Consider the following 19,110-nt stretch of genomic DNA (forward strand, 5'->3'; position numbering starts at 1 on the left):
AAATACGAACAGAAGATAAAAACGCGGAAACAAGAAAAATTTGACCGCGATGAAAGAGACTATTCCCAAGGAAGGATTCTGACGTTTGCACGAAAATTCGATGCCCCTAGAAAAGAGCTGAACAAGCAAGGTGGGCAAGGACCAGCAAGGACAGCGGAAACTTCAGAATCAAGTGCAACGGAAAATGAATCCGCTGATGAAACTGCGATAAGGGATAAAGGCCAAGCAAGCACAACCACAATGACACCTTTTCGGGGCGAGTTCCAAGTTATCAAGCAGGCATGTCTACGAGGTGGAAAGAACAAACCCCCAGAACGAGAAGAAGAAAAACCAGAAGAGGAGGCGGGGGCTACAGGAGGAAGGGGACGCGGAAGACCCAAGAGATCGAATTGGGTGAACCGGAAGAAACAAATGAACACCAGGATATAACAGAGGACATCACAGTTATAAATCTAACACCTAGAGTTCTCACTGACATCGAGAACAAAGTTCTAAGCCTGGAACTTAGTTTCTGCCCAACTAGCCATCTAGAATACACGTAGACGCATATAGACCTGTTTAACTTTGTCCGAAAACTGAAATTGCATAAATACTTCAAAACCAGATCAAATCTGAAAAGCACAATTGGAACACCAATCAGAGTAACTGCCACTGATGCACTAAGAGGACACGATCTACCAGCGGTTGAGATTTTACAAGGTCTAGCTCTTGAAGAACACACAAGCCAGCTCCCTTCGCCTACAGATGAGGCAGCAATGAGAGCTGCAATTTTAGGAATTGAACAACAAAGAGAGGAGAGCGACTATAAACCTAGATCTCACTTCAATCCACAATTAACACCAGATGCGATTGACGTGTTCTCAGAAGCAATGACAAATGATTTGTTAAAATATAGAACGACAAACTGGAAAAATGGAAGAAAGAGTAACAACAACATTAATTCGGATGAGAGGAAAGCGATTCTTGATCTAATGCAAGATGGAAGTGTGATAATCAAGCCTTCTGACAAAGGCGGGAATGTCGTCTTACAGACTAGGGATAATTATTGCAAAGAAGCAATGAAACAACTATCCAACATAGAGAACTATGAACTCTCTACGAAAGAAAAATACTTAACCAGCATACAAAGATATGACGAACTGATCTACAGTTGGTATCGCAAAAACATGCTGGGTAAAGAGGAATATTTATTCTTGAGAAGCGACAACCCTATAACACCAACTTTTTATCACATTCCTAAAATACATAAGAGCAGCATTGACCCTCCGGGTAGACCTATTATCTCATCACAAAACAGTTTAACTGAACATCTTTCTACTTTCATTGATCACTTTCTCAGCCCTCTGGTACAAGAACTGGACTCATACATAAAAGACACAAAGGATTTCTTGTCAAAAATTGACAAAATCCAATGGGATCCCAGTTATAGAATACTAGTATTAGACATAACTAGTCTATATACATGCATCAGTCATGACAAGGGCATTGAAGCAGTGGAATATTATCTTAAGAAGAGACAACTGAGGTTTTTGGAACACAAAACGATGGTGGCAATTTTTGTGGAATTTTGTCTGAGAAACAATATTTTTTTATTTGAGGATGTCTATTATAGACAAACGTCTGGGACAGCGATGGGCACCTGCTTTGCCCCCGGTTATGCGAATTTATTTGTAGGCTGGTGGGAGGAGCAGGTGCCCAGGTCGCTAGAAATAGATGGCGAGAAAGGCTGCATTATCAAATGGTGTCGTTATATAGACGACTTGTTTATAATCTGGCAAGGATCAGAACAGACTGCCAAAGCCTATATTGATGTCCTCAACAGAAATGATAGAAATCTGAGATTCACTGGATCCATAAGCAACACCTGTGTGGAATATCTCGATCTAAAAGTGTTCATAGTGGATGACAAGATCGAAACATTGCTTTTCCGCAAAAGTACAGCAGGTAACTCTGTATTGTATGCAACCAGCAATCACCCTACTGCATTAATACAGAGTATCCCCTATGAGGAGCTGCTTAGGCTCAAACGCAACAGCACCAGAGACTCAGATTTCAAAATTGCAGCATCAGAGTGCATCAGCAGATTTAAGTTGAGAGGTTATGCCGCCGCTACTTTAGAAAGTGCATTGCACAAAGTTAATTCGTTGCCAAGACAAAGCATAATAACAGATAAGAAGCAAACCAACGCTGATGATGGAACCGAAATGGGAAAATTCCGGCTGGTAACCCCATATTCAGCGGAAGCCAACTATTTGAAGCGCATGCTCAGAAAAAATTGGCATATATTAAAGACCGACAGTTGCATAAAAGATGATATTCCATCTTTTCCTTTGGTAACTTTCAAGAAATCTAGATCCTTAAAAGACATGTTGGTGCAGAGTCACCTAAGGAAAGTTGAAAGGAAACCTAATACAATTGCAGAACTGTAGGGCTTTCATCCATGTTATAACTGTAAGGCTTGTGCCACAGCAAGAGGGTAAAAAGTTATGAGATACCGAACACAGGAATAACAAAAACAATCAACAAATATCTTACCTGTAGCACCCCGTATGCAGTGTACTGTCTCAAGTGTCCGTGTGGACTATCATATATCGGGAGTACGATCAAGCCTCTAAAGCTTAGAATCTTGGAACATTTAAGGGCGATCGACAAAAACGATCAGTCATATCCAGTCGCCCGACATTTCCAAGAAAAACATTCCAGCAACAGGCACCAATTGCAATATTTTGGTCTGGATCATATACCCCACAGCCCCAGAGGGGGGGATAGGCTCCACAGGTTAAGAAGACTTGAGTCTCGGTACATAATAGATTTAATGACCAAACATCCTAAGGGACTAAATGCGGGAGAGGAATTGGCATCTCATATTGGATTCTAAACGATACCCAAAAAAATGAGCGACAAATAACTGAGCTATAAAACTGAGCTATAATACTGTGTGATATTAACATGGAAATAATGCAGTTAATGGTTGTGTGAAGTTTTAATTTTGTAAAAATTTTTGAAATGTATCCGACATCTGAATAGATAAAAAAAATATTTTGTAATATTGTAACTTCGTAATTCCTTAATTTTGGAATTATGGAATATAACAAGAAATTACAGTACAAAGTGTGGGTGACCTTTCCCCAATGAAATCTTTGAACTTGTGAAACATGAAAGTAAGAGAAGAAAATAAGTTGAAAATGAGGTTTGTGAAAACAATTTTTTGTCAAGGGAGACTCGCCAATCCACGGCTTAATTAGTTGTAGCGTCACGAGGTATGTTGAAGTAATTTGATCATGCCGATACACGGCTAAATGAAGCAACTCGATCTGGGTAGGGATTACCAAGATGGCTCTGCCGGTATAAGGCACTGCTACAATATATCAGGAGTGCAGTGAAATGTTTTTACGAGCAATACATGCCGAATCAATTAACTGTGGCAGAGTCAATTTTCTTGGGAAAATAGATATCCCAGAGACGGTTTGCTGTGTAGCCGTTATACGGCGTGAAGGTATGATTTTGTGAACGTGCATCATAATGGTATGTCACGAATTTAAATGTGCACGCAAAATATTCCTTTGCTTATGAAATGACAATAGCAAATTATATCGTAGCTATATGTATGACAAATATGTTAAGGTGTATACATTCATTTACTGAAACATAACGTGATGCAAAATGTGTAGAGCACCCAATATGGAGATTGAACAGAGTCCCTTGTTTGTTTTCACTGCAAACGTACGTAGAGATTATTGTTAAAACATGGCGTCTCCTCACAATGTTTGTAACATTGAGGAAGGCGGAGCGCCAAAACGCATCTGTTGCAAATGCAATAAAAACATCTAAGAATTACCCTCGGAGTGCGTGGTTTCTAGTGCGAGCAAGGTGGAAACCCATATATATATATATATATATATATATATATATATATATATATATATATATATATATATATATATACATATATATATAAACATTGAACCAGGGACATGTGTGGCCCCCTGTTTTTGTCCTTTGCGGCAGAATAAAATAAAACTGTAGCTGTCTGCATGTATCACCTCACAGCTGCACCGAAATCACCGGAATCTGGGAACTAAGCAATATGGTGTTGTTTACCATTGCTGTCCCAAGGCATAAGATACTATTTAATTCCAATTAAATAACCAAGTTATTGCTTCTTAGTTTTGAATTTAAACCTATCAAGTATTTTATACCCTAGGCATAGAATAATGTGCTACATAAACTGTTAAATAAATATTCTGCTGCCTGCTCATTTTGATTATTCATTGTCCTATAAGACTCTAGTTAAGATTTTGTCAAGCAGTGTATTCTATTTTACATATATTAGGGAGCACCCTTAGTTACGTATTCCACGCCTCTTCTGAGGTTTCATGTATGTGCTTCTTAGGCCACATTGCTTCCACCCACCCTCCACCCCAGCTATTTGATCCCTGGTATACACTAGCCACTTTGGAATGCAGAGGGCAAGTTGGAAGTGTCCTGCTTATTTCAGCTTGTAGATGACAACATTGTCTTCCACCTGCTAAATCTAAAGGTCAGTCTAGATGCTGTTGGGAATTCTAGGGCAGTGGGAGTCACATTAGTCTAGGTAATACATCACAGGGGTAATTTGTGGCATTAGTTAAAGATAAGAGGTGAGGTTCTTTGGCAAGCTGTGAGTTGCAGTTGGCCTATTTGACTACAGAATTCATTTACTTGAAAAATGTTCATTAGAATTCAAAAATACCTTTAAGGTTAGTCACAGATAATATTTGTGGGCTCAGGGAGTTTTGCTTACCTGGATGGAAGAGTGACAGATTTAGATGACTTCTTTGACTTTGGTATTAATTAGGTTGGCAGCTAATAACTATAAATAGAAAACAATCCAGTGGTTTCTTTACTGCAGCCAGTGTGGCCCATGAAGGTCCTTGGATTGGCGGGGGTCCAAATTTAATGCAGAGCTGGTGGTTTGACTGATTTTAAAATCTTAGGTTTCAGATCTGTTGAGCGCCCAGTGAGCCTGCATCCTTCTATAAATACTCTTTATAGACGTTTTAAATAACATGACCATTACATGATATAGTATTGTCAAAAACTTTCAGTTGCTTAAAACATAGCACCAAATTCTACAAACAAGTGATGGATGGAATTCTTCAATCAATCTCAGCCACTGGTAATTACTCAGGGCCACATCCCAGTCCATAATTTTTTTGCCAACCATATCAACTCAGTTTTGACCCAGGTATATGCAAATCAATCTTGACCCTGCTCCAATCACTAAGAAACCGTTCTTGGATTGGTTGTGTTTATGTTCAGGGAAAGCCTGGCCTGCTTGCTCAGGCTGGACTATTCCTATGGAGCACAAGACTGATTTGCATGTGGCTGGGTCCAAAGGAAGGTGGTATGGTGAGCAAATGAACGATGGACTAGAATGCGCCCCGAGTAATTTCTGGTGGCTCAGATACATTCAGAAATCCCACCCATAATGTTTGTACTTTGAGCTTTAAGTATTGCAAATGTGGCCTCCTTTGCTTGCAAGATCTATCGAGTCTTACATTCATTTAGATTTGCACCCAATGTGATGCATTCTGGGCAGCAGTTCTAAACTTTGCTTCTGTCCAGGACAGCTACGCTCAATATAACATTCACTGTTGCAATTTCGAAAAAAAACATGCAAGGGCCAACCAACCGCTCAGCAATTAAAAATTGTATATATTTAATAGCTTTGTATTTTGCATCTGCACCTCTGCGGGTCTGACAAAGAACAAAATTGGAACTAGAAAAGATGTTACATTGAGGCATACTAGGGTGAGCAATAGAACAGCAAACAGTGATGCTGAATTAAGAGTGTGATCAATATTAGCTTGAACCTGGGAACAGAGAGGGACCACTGTTAGGATGATTAGAAAACAACTATGATTATTGTCAGCTACACCATAAATCATGGAGCGCTTTCAACTCCAAAGATCAGGTCTGTATGCATGCAACTTTATTTTATCGTCTTGTTACTGCCCTTGTGGTATTTTTCGCATTTTTCGACATGTGTCTCTAAAATTGAAAGTTGTTCATTGCCGGTCAAAAGAGTGTCGAGGGCTCGCTGCCGACATCTGTTAGGACTTTTAGGTCATAAATTCAAATCAGGGTAGGAGGTAATCTACTCTTCCGCGTTTCGTAAAAGAGGCAAATATTTGGCAATTGTAACACGTTAACTGCATCGCTGCGGCGGCTTTTCCCCGCTGTGTGCGGCTATTTTCAAATTACCGCATTACATGACGAGCTCAACTCGTCATCAGCATACGAACGCCGTAGCTGATGACGCGCTCAGCTGCATAAAAGTAACAATAATATGTTTTATGTTACTACATAAAACATATTATTATTACTTTTATGCATCTTCAGGATGAGAAATTAAATGTTTATATTTGTGCTTTTATGATAATTAATTTTTACATTCTTTTGTTGGTTTCACTATATATTCACGAAGGTTTGTAAAAGAAATTATGTTAAAAAAAAGAACAATCTTTGCAGTAACATGGTGTCCTAGCCACAGGCACTTCCTGACATTTCTTTTCTTTCCTTAGCCAATGTCCTTCTGCCTATGTGTGCGTCAAGACCGGAGACAATCCCAATTATGGCTACACAAGCTTTGACTCCTTTGGCTGGGCCTTTTTGGCTCTTTTTCGTCTTATGACACAAGATTCCTGGGAGACCCTCTATCAGCAGGTATCATTATCATTAATTACGGGAAATTTTCAATACTTTTCCAGAGTAACCTATTATTATATAAAGGTTTTGCTTTCTAATTAATTGGTTTTCATTAAAGCAAATTTGCTGCTATATAAACCCATACCCACAACCAGATGAAACAATGTGAAAATAAATGACACCACCATTAATGAATGGAGATATGTTTCATATAGTGCAAAATTCTCCAAGGTTTCCAGATATTGACGATACAGTGGTGATGGGACCATTACAGAATGTGCCTAAAGACCACTAACTTGATGCTCAAGTGGCTATTATTTTACATATTCTATCATTGTAGATCGCTTTATATCGAAATGAACTCCTGTGTTTTTAAAGTTTAATGGGATAATGGCTAAGTGGACACCAAAAACAATCGCTGTGAATCTGAATCTTGGGCTGGCGAGAACAAGACTCAGAGAAATGAGAACAAGAGAGAGCTTCGATGCAGAGAAGTAATTCATCAAGCGTATCATACTTGTCATGAAGGAGAGTATGGACTCAAATTCGACTCGACATTGACATTGATAACGCTCAAACAGGTCAACCCAGTATCGATGAGCTCTCTAAAATATTGATGTTCATCTTCTAGGGTCCACTTGGAAAATCTTTTTCCCTGGTTCTGTGTGTGTTCCCCATCCATTTCATGATCTTGTCTCAGGCTCTCATTTTAGGTTACAGACTTTTTCTGAAATAACTGCCAAGGTTCATAATCTGTATATCCTGGGATCTCAGGACTGCTTTCCAACTCTGTGGCCCATGCACAAATCCAATACTGGTGTTAATTTCTGCCCATAGAGGGAGTTTCTGCATTATGTAACTAATTCCATTTAATCCTACAAAAAAGGACCAACACTTTCTTTGCTAGAATGAGTTGAAAGTGGCCATTCCAACTTTTTGTTAATTATATTTTTTAAAAGGAACTAGGGGGCATATTATCAAGCCTGTGCGCTAAAATTATCGCCGCTTTATCGGCCGAAAACGGCCGATAAAGCGGCGATAATGGGCTTGATAATATGCTCTGTGGAATTCCAATTGAAGCCCATGTTAGATGTCTTCACATCTAACATGTGCTTCGATTGGAATTCCATAGAGCATATTATCAAGCCCATTATCGCCGCTTTATCGGCCGTTTTCGGCCGATAAAGCGGCGATAATTTTAGCGCACAGGCTTGATAATATGCCCCTAGATTTGTTTGTTGGCAATACATGATTGATTGAATGGACATTTGACAGAAACTGTTTGAATGAAGCCATCTGATTGAAATTTAACCCTTAGGGCCTTTCTTAGGTTAGGTCGTAATCCTCTAAAAAGCTGTGGCAATATAATTTCCTATATCAGGGTAATTTTCACTTTGCAGTTGTTTGCTGGAAGAATTACCACTGCTACATGCAGGTGTTATTTTGTGGAAGTGAGAGTTATCAGGAAAATTACATCACTATTGCTTTAGATGGTTTCATGTGCAGTTTTCTAACAGAAGGCCTAATATTTTTAATTAAAATTGTTTGCTAGTGTGTGGTGCATTTGAAGTAAGTCTTGATGTAAAACCTTAGATAACTTCTGTAGTAATGTAGCCTAGTTCAAGAACAGGCAGAATTGGCCTAAGATTCTCGCAACAAGAACAAAATAGTCAGTGCTTTAAATGGGGAAAAATAAGTGCAGGTACTCATCAAATTGAGCTAGGGGCGTGGCTAGTGGGCGGGGTTAGAGGCGGGGCGAGACATGATGATGCAAAAACACTTCTATTGAGTATTCCTGTTGTCCTTGCATTGTCCTGGATAGTGGTCTAAAACTTTCCATTTCTAAATACTGCCGGTGCTCAGATTTAAAGCCATGCCTGTAGGGATGGTTTACACATATGGGGCTCCTCCCTGTTCACCAACCATGCCAGCAGTTATCCGGATTTGTCACCCTCTGTCAGTACTGTGTGTGCGAGTATTTGTCCAGCCTTGCCTTTACATCTACCACCCGTCTGGCGGTGTTCAATAATTGCCTAGGCCCATCTGGCTCGCCGTAGGGCGATTCTCCAGACTCACTTGTTCCTTCTCTAGGTCCGTTAATTTTCGTTCTAGTTGTCTTCGTCCTCCAGTCACAGAAAAAATGCAGAGTGTACCCCTTAATGTATGTGCAAAAGCACCACCCGTCAGGCACATTCATTCACAATTTCCACAACCGGATTTTCAGTCTAATCCACCCAGCATAGAGAGTTGGGATTAGAGGTGAGTGGTCTGACAAATATCTATTTAGGTTGGCTGAGGAAGCATAGCAGTTCAAATCTTTTGTCTTCCCCAACACATAATCTATACAATTATATCCCCTCTGTACAGGCGGATATTATGAGAACACTTTGTCTCTCTGGTGATGATGTCTCCTGTCTCCAAATATCTAATTGTTGCTGCCATATTGGGTCTGCATGTACCCTTCACCTATCAAGGAGTACACCTGGCGCCAACCACGTCCCTACCCCTCTCCTATGGTTAGAGTATGTAGCACCGTACAAATGACATAGCTTTTCTACCTCGTTCTACAAAAGGTGCGTTTCCAGCAACATAACTATGAAGGCCGGATACCGTTTAAGATAGGATAACATTCTGTATCTTTTTGGGTATCCTTTGAGACCACATACATTCCGGGATGTTAGCACATTAACCATAATCATGGACATGGCCCATGTGAAGTGTCCAGCAGGTTTGGGCCCTGCCCAATTCCCTCACCTCTCCCCCCACCCACCCAATCCAGCATCCCATATCAGAAGTCGTCATTGCTCTTTAAACCAGAAAAATAACACAAAGAGCAGCCCCTCAGTGTATCGGCGAGACCTTCTGTCTAGAATGCGATTGTGTGCTGGGCTGATTCTTCCAGCAGTATGCGGAGTGGAGCGGCAGGAGATCTAAGAAGGGGCCAGAAACAACAAAGCCTCGTTAAAAAGCCTTTGGTCTTTTAAAGACCTGTGAAGTGCTCGGGTGCGGCTGTAATTGCTCCCTGGAAGCTGTCTCAGCCGGGCTGCCACACGACAGGGGAGGGGGTGTCTGAAGCCCTTTGATCCCAATGGGCTTGCGCGCCTGATGAGAACCTAACACTGCAGGAGCCCCCCAGCGCAGAAATACACAGGCTGCTGCCAGCCAGAGCGGCACCTCAACAAGCACGATCCGTTGCATGTACCCGTACTTCAGGGCGTACCGGTACTCTCCTTTCCTGAAAAATAAGTTCCGGTACTCAGGGGGATTAAACTGAGAAGTGCCGGCACTCAGTACCGGTGAGTACCGGCCCATTTAAAGCACTGAAAATAGTCCTATACATAAAATAACCCACCAGTAGTTAGATGGTCAAGCAAGCTCAACTCAGATCGCTCTGACCCAAACACCAACCACAGATTACCACCACATGAAGGATTCCATGATCTCCTGGGGTAACACAGATGAAAGGATGACCATTGCATTGCAAAATGTACCATGTCAAAATGCCACACATCTGCCTTCCCTCAAAAACAGCATAATAACACTGACCACAATCTCCCTTCCATAAAGATAGACCAGGTACATAATCACACCAAGACACACAAAACAGAATGCCACACATAGAACAAATAAAACATTAAAATACACAGTAACAATAGACAATTGGTCCAAAGAACGATGAAACATATAGCTAAAATAAGCTTCCACCTATTATGGGGCGGGTGCCACAGCCTACAACTAACAAGCCACAAGCTGTCCAGACATCAAACACCTCCATTAATAATCCACTACTACTCGCAGAAACCATCAAGTCAGCAAACACTTTATATGGAGAGTTTTATATAGCGCTGGCTAGACCTTTGAGGTATCAGAGCGCTTTACATAAGGTTCCACAGAAATTACAAAATTACATCAGTTACACGTTACATCAGTTACTAGAAAAAAAATGTTTTTTCTTTTATTTTTTCTAGAGAGTAGAAGACTAAATAAATGGAGCTTAGAAGGCTAAGCGGGTATAGATAAATATAAGCGGCACATTGAAGAGCGAGAAGGGGAGACGAATAGAGCGGATAGGGGGAGAGGAGGAGTGAGAAGGGAGAGGAGAGGTAGATGGTAGGAAAGACGAAGGGAAAATCTGCCACCTGACCGACTGGGTAGGTGACGGCCGAGGAGGGAATCCACAGCCAGTCTCCCCTTTAGCTCGCAAGGTAGCTCCATCAGGCATCAGTCAGATAGCTAGGTCTCTAGGTTCCATCAGTTACAGGTTATATTGGTTGCTCGAAACATTTAAATAGCATATATGACGAGATTAATGGCGTGAGGAAAGGTAAGGGAGTAAGGGTAAAAGGGAAACAAGGAGCGAGATACAACGGGGAGACGAAGGAAAATGTCTGCCCAATGTCCGGCTGGGTAGGTGATGGCTGAGTGGGAAGTCCATAGCCCATCTCCTCTATAGCTATCATGTTAGCCCCACCGGGCATCGGTCAAAGTGCTAGGTCTTTGCTGTTGGTGTCAGACCATAAATTGCAGGTTACATGGTTACAAAAGGTTACACAGTTATTAGAGCCGGGCAACATAGTGACAAGTAAGGTCGGGACAAGCAAAAAGGACATATACGTAAGGGAACAAGCAGGCAAGGGGCGATATTCATGAGAGGAGGGCGTAAGAGCAGGGTAAGTAGAGAGAATGGAGGAGGGGAAGAGGAGGGGAGGGTGATAAAACACAGCACGGAAAGAGGGGAGGGGGGGTGACGGGGACACAAACCGGTAGACGAGTCAGAGCTGCGTCCAAAGTCCAGTAAACTGCGATCCCAGGGGAAGTGGTATCATTTCCCCCTCGCTGTTGCAAGAGGTTCCCTAAATGCAGTGGACTCTCTCAGAGGGGTCACTGAGACTCCAAGGCCTACAAACTGGATCCTTCCCCAAAAAGGGGAGAGGGAGTGCTTTGGCAAGGGGTGCCATACCATACCTCAATTGTGAGTCGCTCCCTAGGCGCTGTGGACTCTCTCAGCGGGTTCACTGAGACTCCAGAGTATAAATATTAGATCTTTCCCCAACAAGGGGAGAAGGAGTGCTTAGTTAAAGGGTACAAAAGGAAAGGAGGGCTCGGCGGTGTAGCGGACAAGGGGAAAGATTCAGGTGAGAGGGGATAGGAGCAAAGGAAGTAGACAATGAGAAAAGGAGTGCTAAATGGGAACAGATATTTCGATAGGAGACAAGGAAAAAGAATAGTTACAGAAATATGATGGGGGTGGGTGAGACAGGGTGACAGGGAGAAAAAACTGTGCCCAAAGTCCGGCGGCTAGGTGACGGTCAGGGAATGAACCAAGGCCGATCTCCTCGATAGCTGAACAGAGCAGCTCCACCGGGCGTCGGACATAGTGCTCGGACTTCGCTGTCAGTGTGGAAATCATGAGTGCTCCGAGATTTTCAGATTTAAGGAGGGGAGAAACCATGGTCCGAATGAATTCCAGACGCCATCTTGAGGTCAGACACAGTCCAGGAGAGACCTCAGCTGTTGGGCTATAGAAGCACGCATATCATGTTTAAGTTCCTGACACAGTTCAGTTTTAAAATCCCAGAGGAGAGCGACTAGGTCTTCCCTGGTGAGGGCCATCCTCGTCGCCAGATCTGTCTTGTTGGGCGGGGGGCTCTTATCTGTGGCGGCGAAATAGTGGGAGACTTTGTTTGTCACCTTCTTTGGTGGCATAGAGGCAGAGCAATAGATGGCCCCAAGATAGGCAGCAGGGTTTCCCCCTGAGCGACGTCCCCAACAAGTACTCACTTCCCTCTGGGATCTCCCAGACGTGGGTTTAGGTGGTATTGCTTGTGGTTAGCCCCTGGAAGACATGCAGATACTTGTCAAGGTAAAGGGGGAGTGCACCATAGATCGCATCTCTGCTGCTGGACCTTGGCTAAAGTTCCGTGGTCATCTGGACAATATTTCAAACAATCTGCTGGTCGGAGCCATCGACATTGAGAATAATAAGGCCAACTCAGTGAAGAACGCCCTAAAGCAGGAGTATGGAGCCGTTCCAGATACCACCCACTACTACAAGAAACATGGTATCAGCTGAGTTGTGATTAGGCATGAAAACTATGGTGAGGGGTCAAGCCAGGAGCATGATGACCTGGAACCACGGCACTTGGGTGGACTGGCCATTATCACGAAAAGCTTCACCAGGATCCATGGAACAATCCAAAAGAAGCAGGGTCTGCTGTCCCTCACTTTCGCAGACCATGACAAAGTTCACCCAGAGGACAAGATTATGATTGCTGGACTCAAAGACTTTGCAGCGGGCTGTAGTGCATCATCAAGCATCAGAACGGCTAGCAGTGGCTTTCCGGAACGTGGTAGGCTTAAAGTCCAAACTACAATTGCCAGGCTGGAATGATTTTATCAAAATTAATTGACATATGCATATTCAAAGAAACCCAGAGCATAGAACCTGTGTTCAGGGCCGGGTGCAATAATCATTGGATCCCAGCCAAAGCAAATTCTTGCGGCCCGCCACATGGCGGTTTGCTAATATGGTTTAGAACTTCATTAAACTGTCCAACACATAAGGTGGAATTCAATTCCCCAGATATCCAGGGAATCTGACTTAGTCAAGTCAATAAACTTTTATTCGATTTTCAAAGAAAATCATGCAAGTACAGAGCAAAAGGTTTTCTGTGTAATCAAGCAAGGTTGAATAAATAATTATACACATCAGCCCATAAAGTAAGTTAAAAGCAGTCACATTAAAAATCAATTAGATAAAAAATTATATACAGAACGGAAAAATAATTTTAAGAGAGCATTCCTAACACGGACAAATGAATATCTAGCGAGTAATGTTTAAAACCCCAGATATAAAGCGAGAGACGAAAAACACAGTTTGGGTGTAGCCAAAAGCTGTAGGAATAAATAGGCAGGTCTAATCTGGTTAATACCATATGCAGATAATATAGGCCTTAAATATTTGTGCCGGAAGGCAGAGAATTTTGGGAATAAATGTACATGGAAGAGCAGATGGAAATATTGTCACAGGTACATGGAGGCAGGGTGGATTTAGAGAACCAGACTCCCTTTAGAAATAACAATTGATGTAAGATATTCAGTCTCATATGTGTTAAGCGACGCCGTGATGATTAGACATATATTCAATAGGAGATAAGACTCCATGCAACATAACCATGAAACAACTGTTTAGTTGAATTCCCCCTTTCTGTGATCACCCTCTGATCACAGAAAGGGAGAATTTTATCTGTGATCCCAGATAAAATTCTTTTTAGTAATGCCCATGGGATCATGGAAGAGGTCTAGGTGGCCCAATTCTGTAAACATTTTCCTTATATACGAGATCCATAGTATAGGGTCAGCTTTATCTAGCAGCATCTAGGATTTGTCTATTTAAAAGTAAATCCTCCTTTGACCAGACAGAGCACCACAGAAGAAGTAGGCATACACGAATAAGCTCAGAAATGAAGAACATTCCCAGTTCCTTGTGGATGATCTCAGCAGAGGTGCCTGGACCTACAGCCTAAAGATTACTCAAAAAGGTATTTTCAACCACTTGAATTTGATCGATTTGGCATAACCCCAAATTTCGCAGCCAAAAGTGGTCATTGGAATATAAATGGCCTTATATATTTTTAACACAAGGTCGGTGGTTTATTACCACTACGTCTAGCAAAGTCATGCACTCCAGAAATTGATCTTTGCAAAGTTCTCCCATTTTTCTATGCTAAAGGTGTCCAGCTAAGGCCCGAGTTCAGGTGAAGCCCCAGGTAGGAGAAGGCTCCCACCCTAGATAAGGCCTGGCCCTGTGCAATGAGACTGCAGGTTTTAGTATTTTTGGGTGGGGCCTGCTACGATAAAAATTGATTTATTAAAATTGGTAGAAAGGCCAAAATTATTCATAAAAATATTTAAAGAATCTAAAAGTCTGAGTTAGGTCAAATGGGGGTCTTAATGTCGATATTTATAGTGTTTACACTAGTCAGATAAAGGGCGGTAAAACATAAGAAATGCTCCACATACTAAAGAGGCATTAGGAGAAGATGAAAAACTCACGCCAGCTGGCGGGGGACTTTACCACTACGTTTGAACCCTTGGATTGCAATGACATTGAAATATCTTCCGAGGAAGAGGAATGCTTGGGTATACCTCAACTAGACCTACCCCCCAAAAAAAGTGGACCCAAGGAGCATTGCAACAAGAGGCTTTGTCATTAAAATATGGACTCAGGGCTGCAATAACAGAACAAAATCAGACAACAGAGGGGCTTTTACTTGTAACATACCTAATCATGGGAGTTGTATTGACTACATACTGATTGACATCAGACTCTGCTACAAAGTGGAGGATATGGCAGTCAAGTCAAAGATTGAGAGTGACCATAACCCGCTCTGTCTTTTTATATTATTATTATTATTATTATTATTATTATTATTATTATTTATTTTTATAAAGCGCGTAGTCACCCGGAAGTATCCCAGCGCTGAGGAACCTAAAAGACATGAAACTGAGGACTGAGGCTGAGTTTACGAGAAGAACATCGGGGCTAGGGGAAAAGATGTGTCTTTAATCGTTTCCTAAAACGGAGGTATTGGGGATCCAGACGAAGATCCCGCGGGAGGGAGTTCCAAAGACGGGCCGCATGGACCGAGAACCGTCTTCCTCCTGACCGTGCTTTCCTAAACCTTGGGGCATTGATAAGATTTTCTGCATTAGAGCGAAGGGATCTTGTGGCTATATAAGGGGTAATGAAATTTCGGAGAATTGGAGGGCCTTGGTTGTTCAGGGTTTTGTGCACCAGACACAGGGCTTTAAATTTAATTCTCTCCCTTATGGGGAGCCAATGCAGGAGTTTGAGGGCAGGCTTGGCCGATGATCTGGCCGGGGTGTTGGTAATGATCCGGGCAGCAGTATTCTGGATCCTCTGCAGTTTATTCAATGTTGCTTCCGGTGCACCCAAATAGATCGCATTACTATAGTCCAGTCTTGATATAATAAGACCCTGGACTAATAGTTTTTGCGATTTCGGAGGAAGAAGGGGCAGGACTTTCCTCAGGGATTTTAGCAGACCGAAACAGGTCCCTACGACCTTTTTTGCTTGTGGGGCGAATGATAGTTCCGAGTCGATCCAGACACCAAGACTTTTCACCTCTGTCTTTGGGTCTGGGGGAGGACCTAGACATGTTGGCCACATGTCTAGAGGAAGTGAGGTTCCTTTTGGGCCGAGTACAAGGACCTCGGTTTTTGCCCCGTTTAATTTTAGCATTGATATGTTCATCCAGTGATGGACCTGCGTGAGGCAGTTAAGAAGATCGGCTTTCTGTTGTTTAGGATGGGACAATGACACCACTAATTGTGTGTCATCAGCATAGCTGATGACACTCACTCCGAAAGGGGTGATGACCTCCTCCAATGTGGACATATAGATGTTAAATAATGTAGGGCTCAGGGAGGAGCCCTGAGGCACACCACATTGGAGGGGCATTTCGGAGGAGCGGGCGTTCTTCTCCCAGATCTGATAAGATCGTTGTGTCAAGAAGGATGAGAGCCAGGATATGGCTGTGCCTTCTAGACCAACTCTTGCCAGCCTTTTGATGAGGAGCTGGTGGTCAACAGTGTCGAACGCTGCACTCAGGTCGAGGAGGATCACTGCCACTGATCCTCCACCATCTAGCAGCGTTCTGGCTTCCTCTACCGCCGCCAGGAGGGCGATGTCCGTGCCCTGTCCTGGTCGGAAGCCCGTCTGGGAGTTTTTCAGTTTGTTGTTAGCCTCTAGATATTGCGAAAGTTTCTTGTTGATGAGTTTTTCCGCAATTTTACTTACTCCTGGGAGTAAGGAAATGGGCCGATAATTCGCCAGGTTTTCGGGGTCCAGAGTGGGTTTCTTCAATAAGGCCTTTACCACCGCCTTCTTCCAACTCTGGGGCACAACTCCCTGTTGAAGTGACGTATTAATCAACTGAGTAAGGGCAGGGATGATAAAAGGGGCTACCTCTTTAAGAATCCGAAGAGGAGCAGGATCTCTGGGGGAACCACTCTTCATAGAGTTAAGCGTCGTCCGCACTTCATCTGGAGTGACCTGGCCCCATGTGGATAGGCCGGTGGGAGAAGTCGGATATGGAGAAACGGTTTCTTCCCTCGGGCACAGGGGAGGAATTGAATCCAGGATTAATCGGATTTTGTCCTGGAAAAAGTTAGCCAGTTGTTGGCATTTCTCTTGATCAGCTTTAGGGTCAGAGGGGGGTCCACGATCTTGTTCTGGTGGTTTTGAGAGTTCTTTCAGGATAGCAAATGCTTCCTTCCCGGAGCCACCTGCTCTCTCTATTCTCTCCTGGAAAAACACGCTTTTGGTATTCCGGATAGCTGTTTTATAATTGAGAAGAGAGATGGAGTAGATATTTTTGTTCGCTCCTGTTTTATCACGTCTCCATGAGCGTTCGGTCTTTTTACATTCTTGCCGTAAGGCTTTAAGCTCTGGAGTGTACCACGGAGCAGGGGATATCTTTTTAGGTTGTTTAAGGGTAGTGATTTTTGGAAGCAGAGTGTCAAGAGACGACGTAATCCAGTCACTGAATTGTTTATCGGCCACATTTGGGTCCGAGGAAAGCTCGGGAGTGGAATCGGTAAGAGAACGGGCCCAAATATCAGATGACAATTTATGCCATTGGCGATCAGTAACCTGGGTTTTAGGAATAGAGTGATTAGACATGGGAGTTTCCCAGAAAAAGGGGACCAGGAAATGGTCAGTCCATGGAAGGGTCACCGGAGGGTCGGTGATCATCGTTGGAATATTGGTAAAGATGGGATCCAATAGATGGCCCTTCTCGTGGGTGGGCTCGTTGTTCACCAGACATACCTCTAAAGCTGTAAGGTCATGTCTAATGTCCACGGCCACACGATCCGTTGGGTCAAGGAAGTGGAGATTAAGATCACCTAGTAGCAGGAAGTTGGAGGTGGCGGAGGCTAGTTGGGAAATGGCTTCAACTAAAGAATTGGAGAAATTGCCTGGGGCCCCAGGGGGACGATAGGTCAGAAGCCCCGCTACAGTGAGGGCTGGAGTGATTTGGATGGAAAACTGGCCGCACTCACAATCCTCAATGTCAGCGTTCGTCATCCTACAGACGTATCGTTGCCTGTGGATTATGGCTATCCCACCTCCCCTCCCTTTAGGTCTGTTTAACGTTTGGCAGAGATAGCCTGTGGGGAGAGCTGTGACGACATCCGGATCGGTGCAATCAGAGAGCCATGTCTCTGTTAGGAACATTAGGTCGTAATCCTGATCATGGATTAGGAGGTTTATTTCGGTGGCGTGTTTCGGAAGGGAGCGGCAATTGAGAAGTCCGGCTTTCAAAGCCGGTGTAGTGTTTTTAGGGGGGGGGACCGGATTGCAGTATGGACAGGTCGAAAAGACCTTACCTTCCGTAACCGTGTGGTAGCAGGTCAGGGTGGTTTTTGGACGTAGGGCTCGTAATGTGTCAGCTGTATACGTCACTCGCTCCTGAGGGTCACCTGGCAGAGTAACGGGGCCAAGGGCCATCCGGGTCCGGACGGGCCCAGACGGGCTTGCCTTTGGCGCGCCCGCTGCGCCCGTCCGCTGTGCGTCCGGTAATTGCACATTGTTTTAAGGGGTTAAGGAGGGGGATGGGCGTGGCCTCAGGTAGGCGTGGCCTTGCTTCCTCGCCGTAAATGGCGGCGGGAAATTGTTTTTCAGGGGTTTGCTCGTTGCAGCGAAGGAGTCGCTGTTTCAGCGTGTCTCTAGCCCGCTATGACAGTTTGCCGGGTGAGTGCGCTTTTAAAAGTACAATTTTAGTAAAGTGACACAAAATACAATGGTGATAGTTTTAAAAGAAAGTTTTCAGCGTTCTCCCGGCTTCCGCCTCAGGAGTTTCCAGGTTCTGTCAGTTACACGCTTCTGATCGCGTATATATGCTGAGGGGGGTGGGCGTGGCCTCAGGTAGGCGTGGCCTTGCTTCCTCGCCGTAAATGGCGGCGGGAAATTGTTTTTCAGGGGTTTGCTCGTTGCAGCGAAGGAGTCGCTGTTTCAGCGTGTCTCTAGCCCGCTATGACAGTTTGCCGGGTGAGTGCGCTTTTAAAAGTACAATTTTAGTAAAGTGACACAAAATACAATGGTGATAGTTTTAAAAGAGAGTTTTCAGCGTTCTCCCGGCTTCCGCCTCAGGAGTTTCCATTTTGTGTAAAAATGCCTATGGTTCCCATCTCACGAACTTTAAACAGGGACATTCAGCTAACCAACAACAATCGCACACTTAAGTGGCACCACATAGCAGCACATGTGACATTCTGTCTATCATTGCTTCAGATCTTACAAGCACCATCTTTAATCGCAATGCATTGCTGACAAAAAATGTAAATATCAAAAAAGCCACATGTATTCATTCACGCTTCTTCAATCGCTTAGCA

The 19,110-nt window shown here is 43.4% G+C and overlaps 1 protein-coding gene across 2 annotated transcripts in view; it reads left to right on the plus strand.

The window, feature by feature from the left end:
* The window catches only part of LOC147688594 (sodium channel protein type 5 subunit alpha-like), a 1,046,042-nt gene that overhangs the window by 437,044 nt on the left and 589,888 nt on the right, over positions 1-19,110 (plus strand). For both annotated transcript variants that reach the window (XM_086941454.1, XM_086941453.1), the window contains exon 9: positions 6,567-6,708. In XM_086941454.1, the coding sequence (XP_086797580.1) occupies positions 6,567-6,708 (142 nt within the window). The remainder of the gene's footprint in view (positions 1-6,566; positions 6,709-19,110) is intronic.

Source organism: Lissotriton vulgaris, chromosome 10 (assembly GCF_964263255.1).
Source record: "Lissotriton vulgaris chromosome 10, aLisVul1.2, whole genome shotgun sequence".
Lineage (NCBI taxonomy): Eukaryota > Metazoa > Chordata > Amphibia > Caudata > Salamandridae > Lissotriton > Lissotriton vulgaris.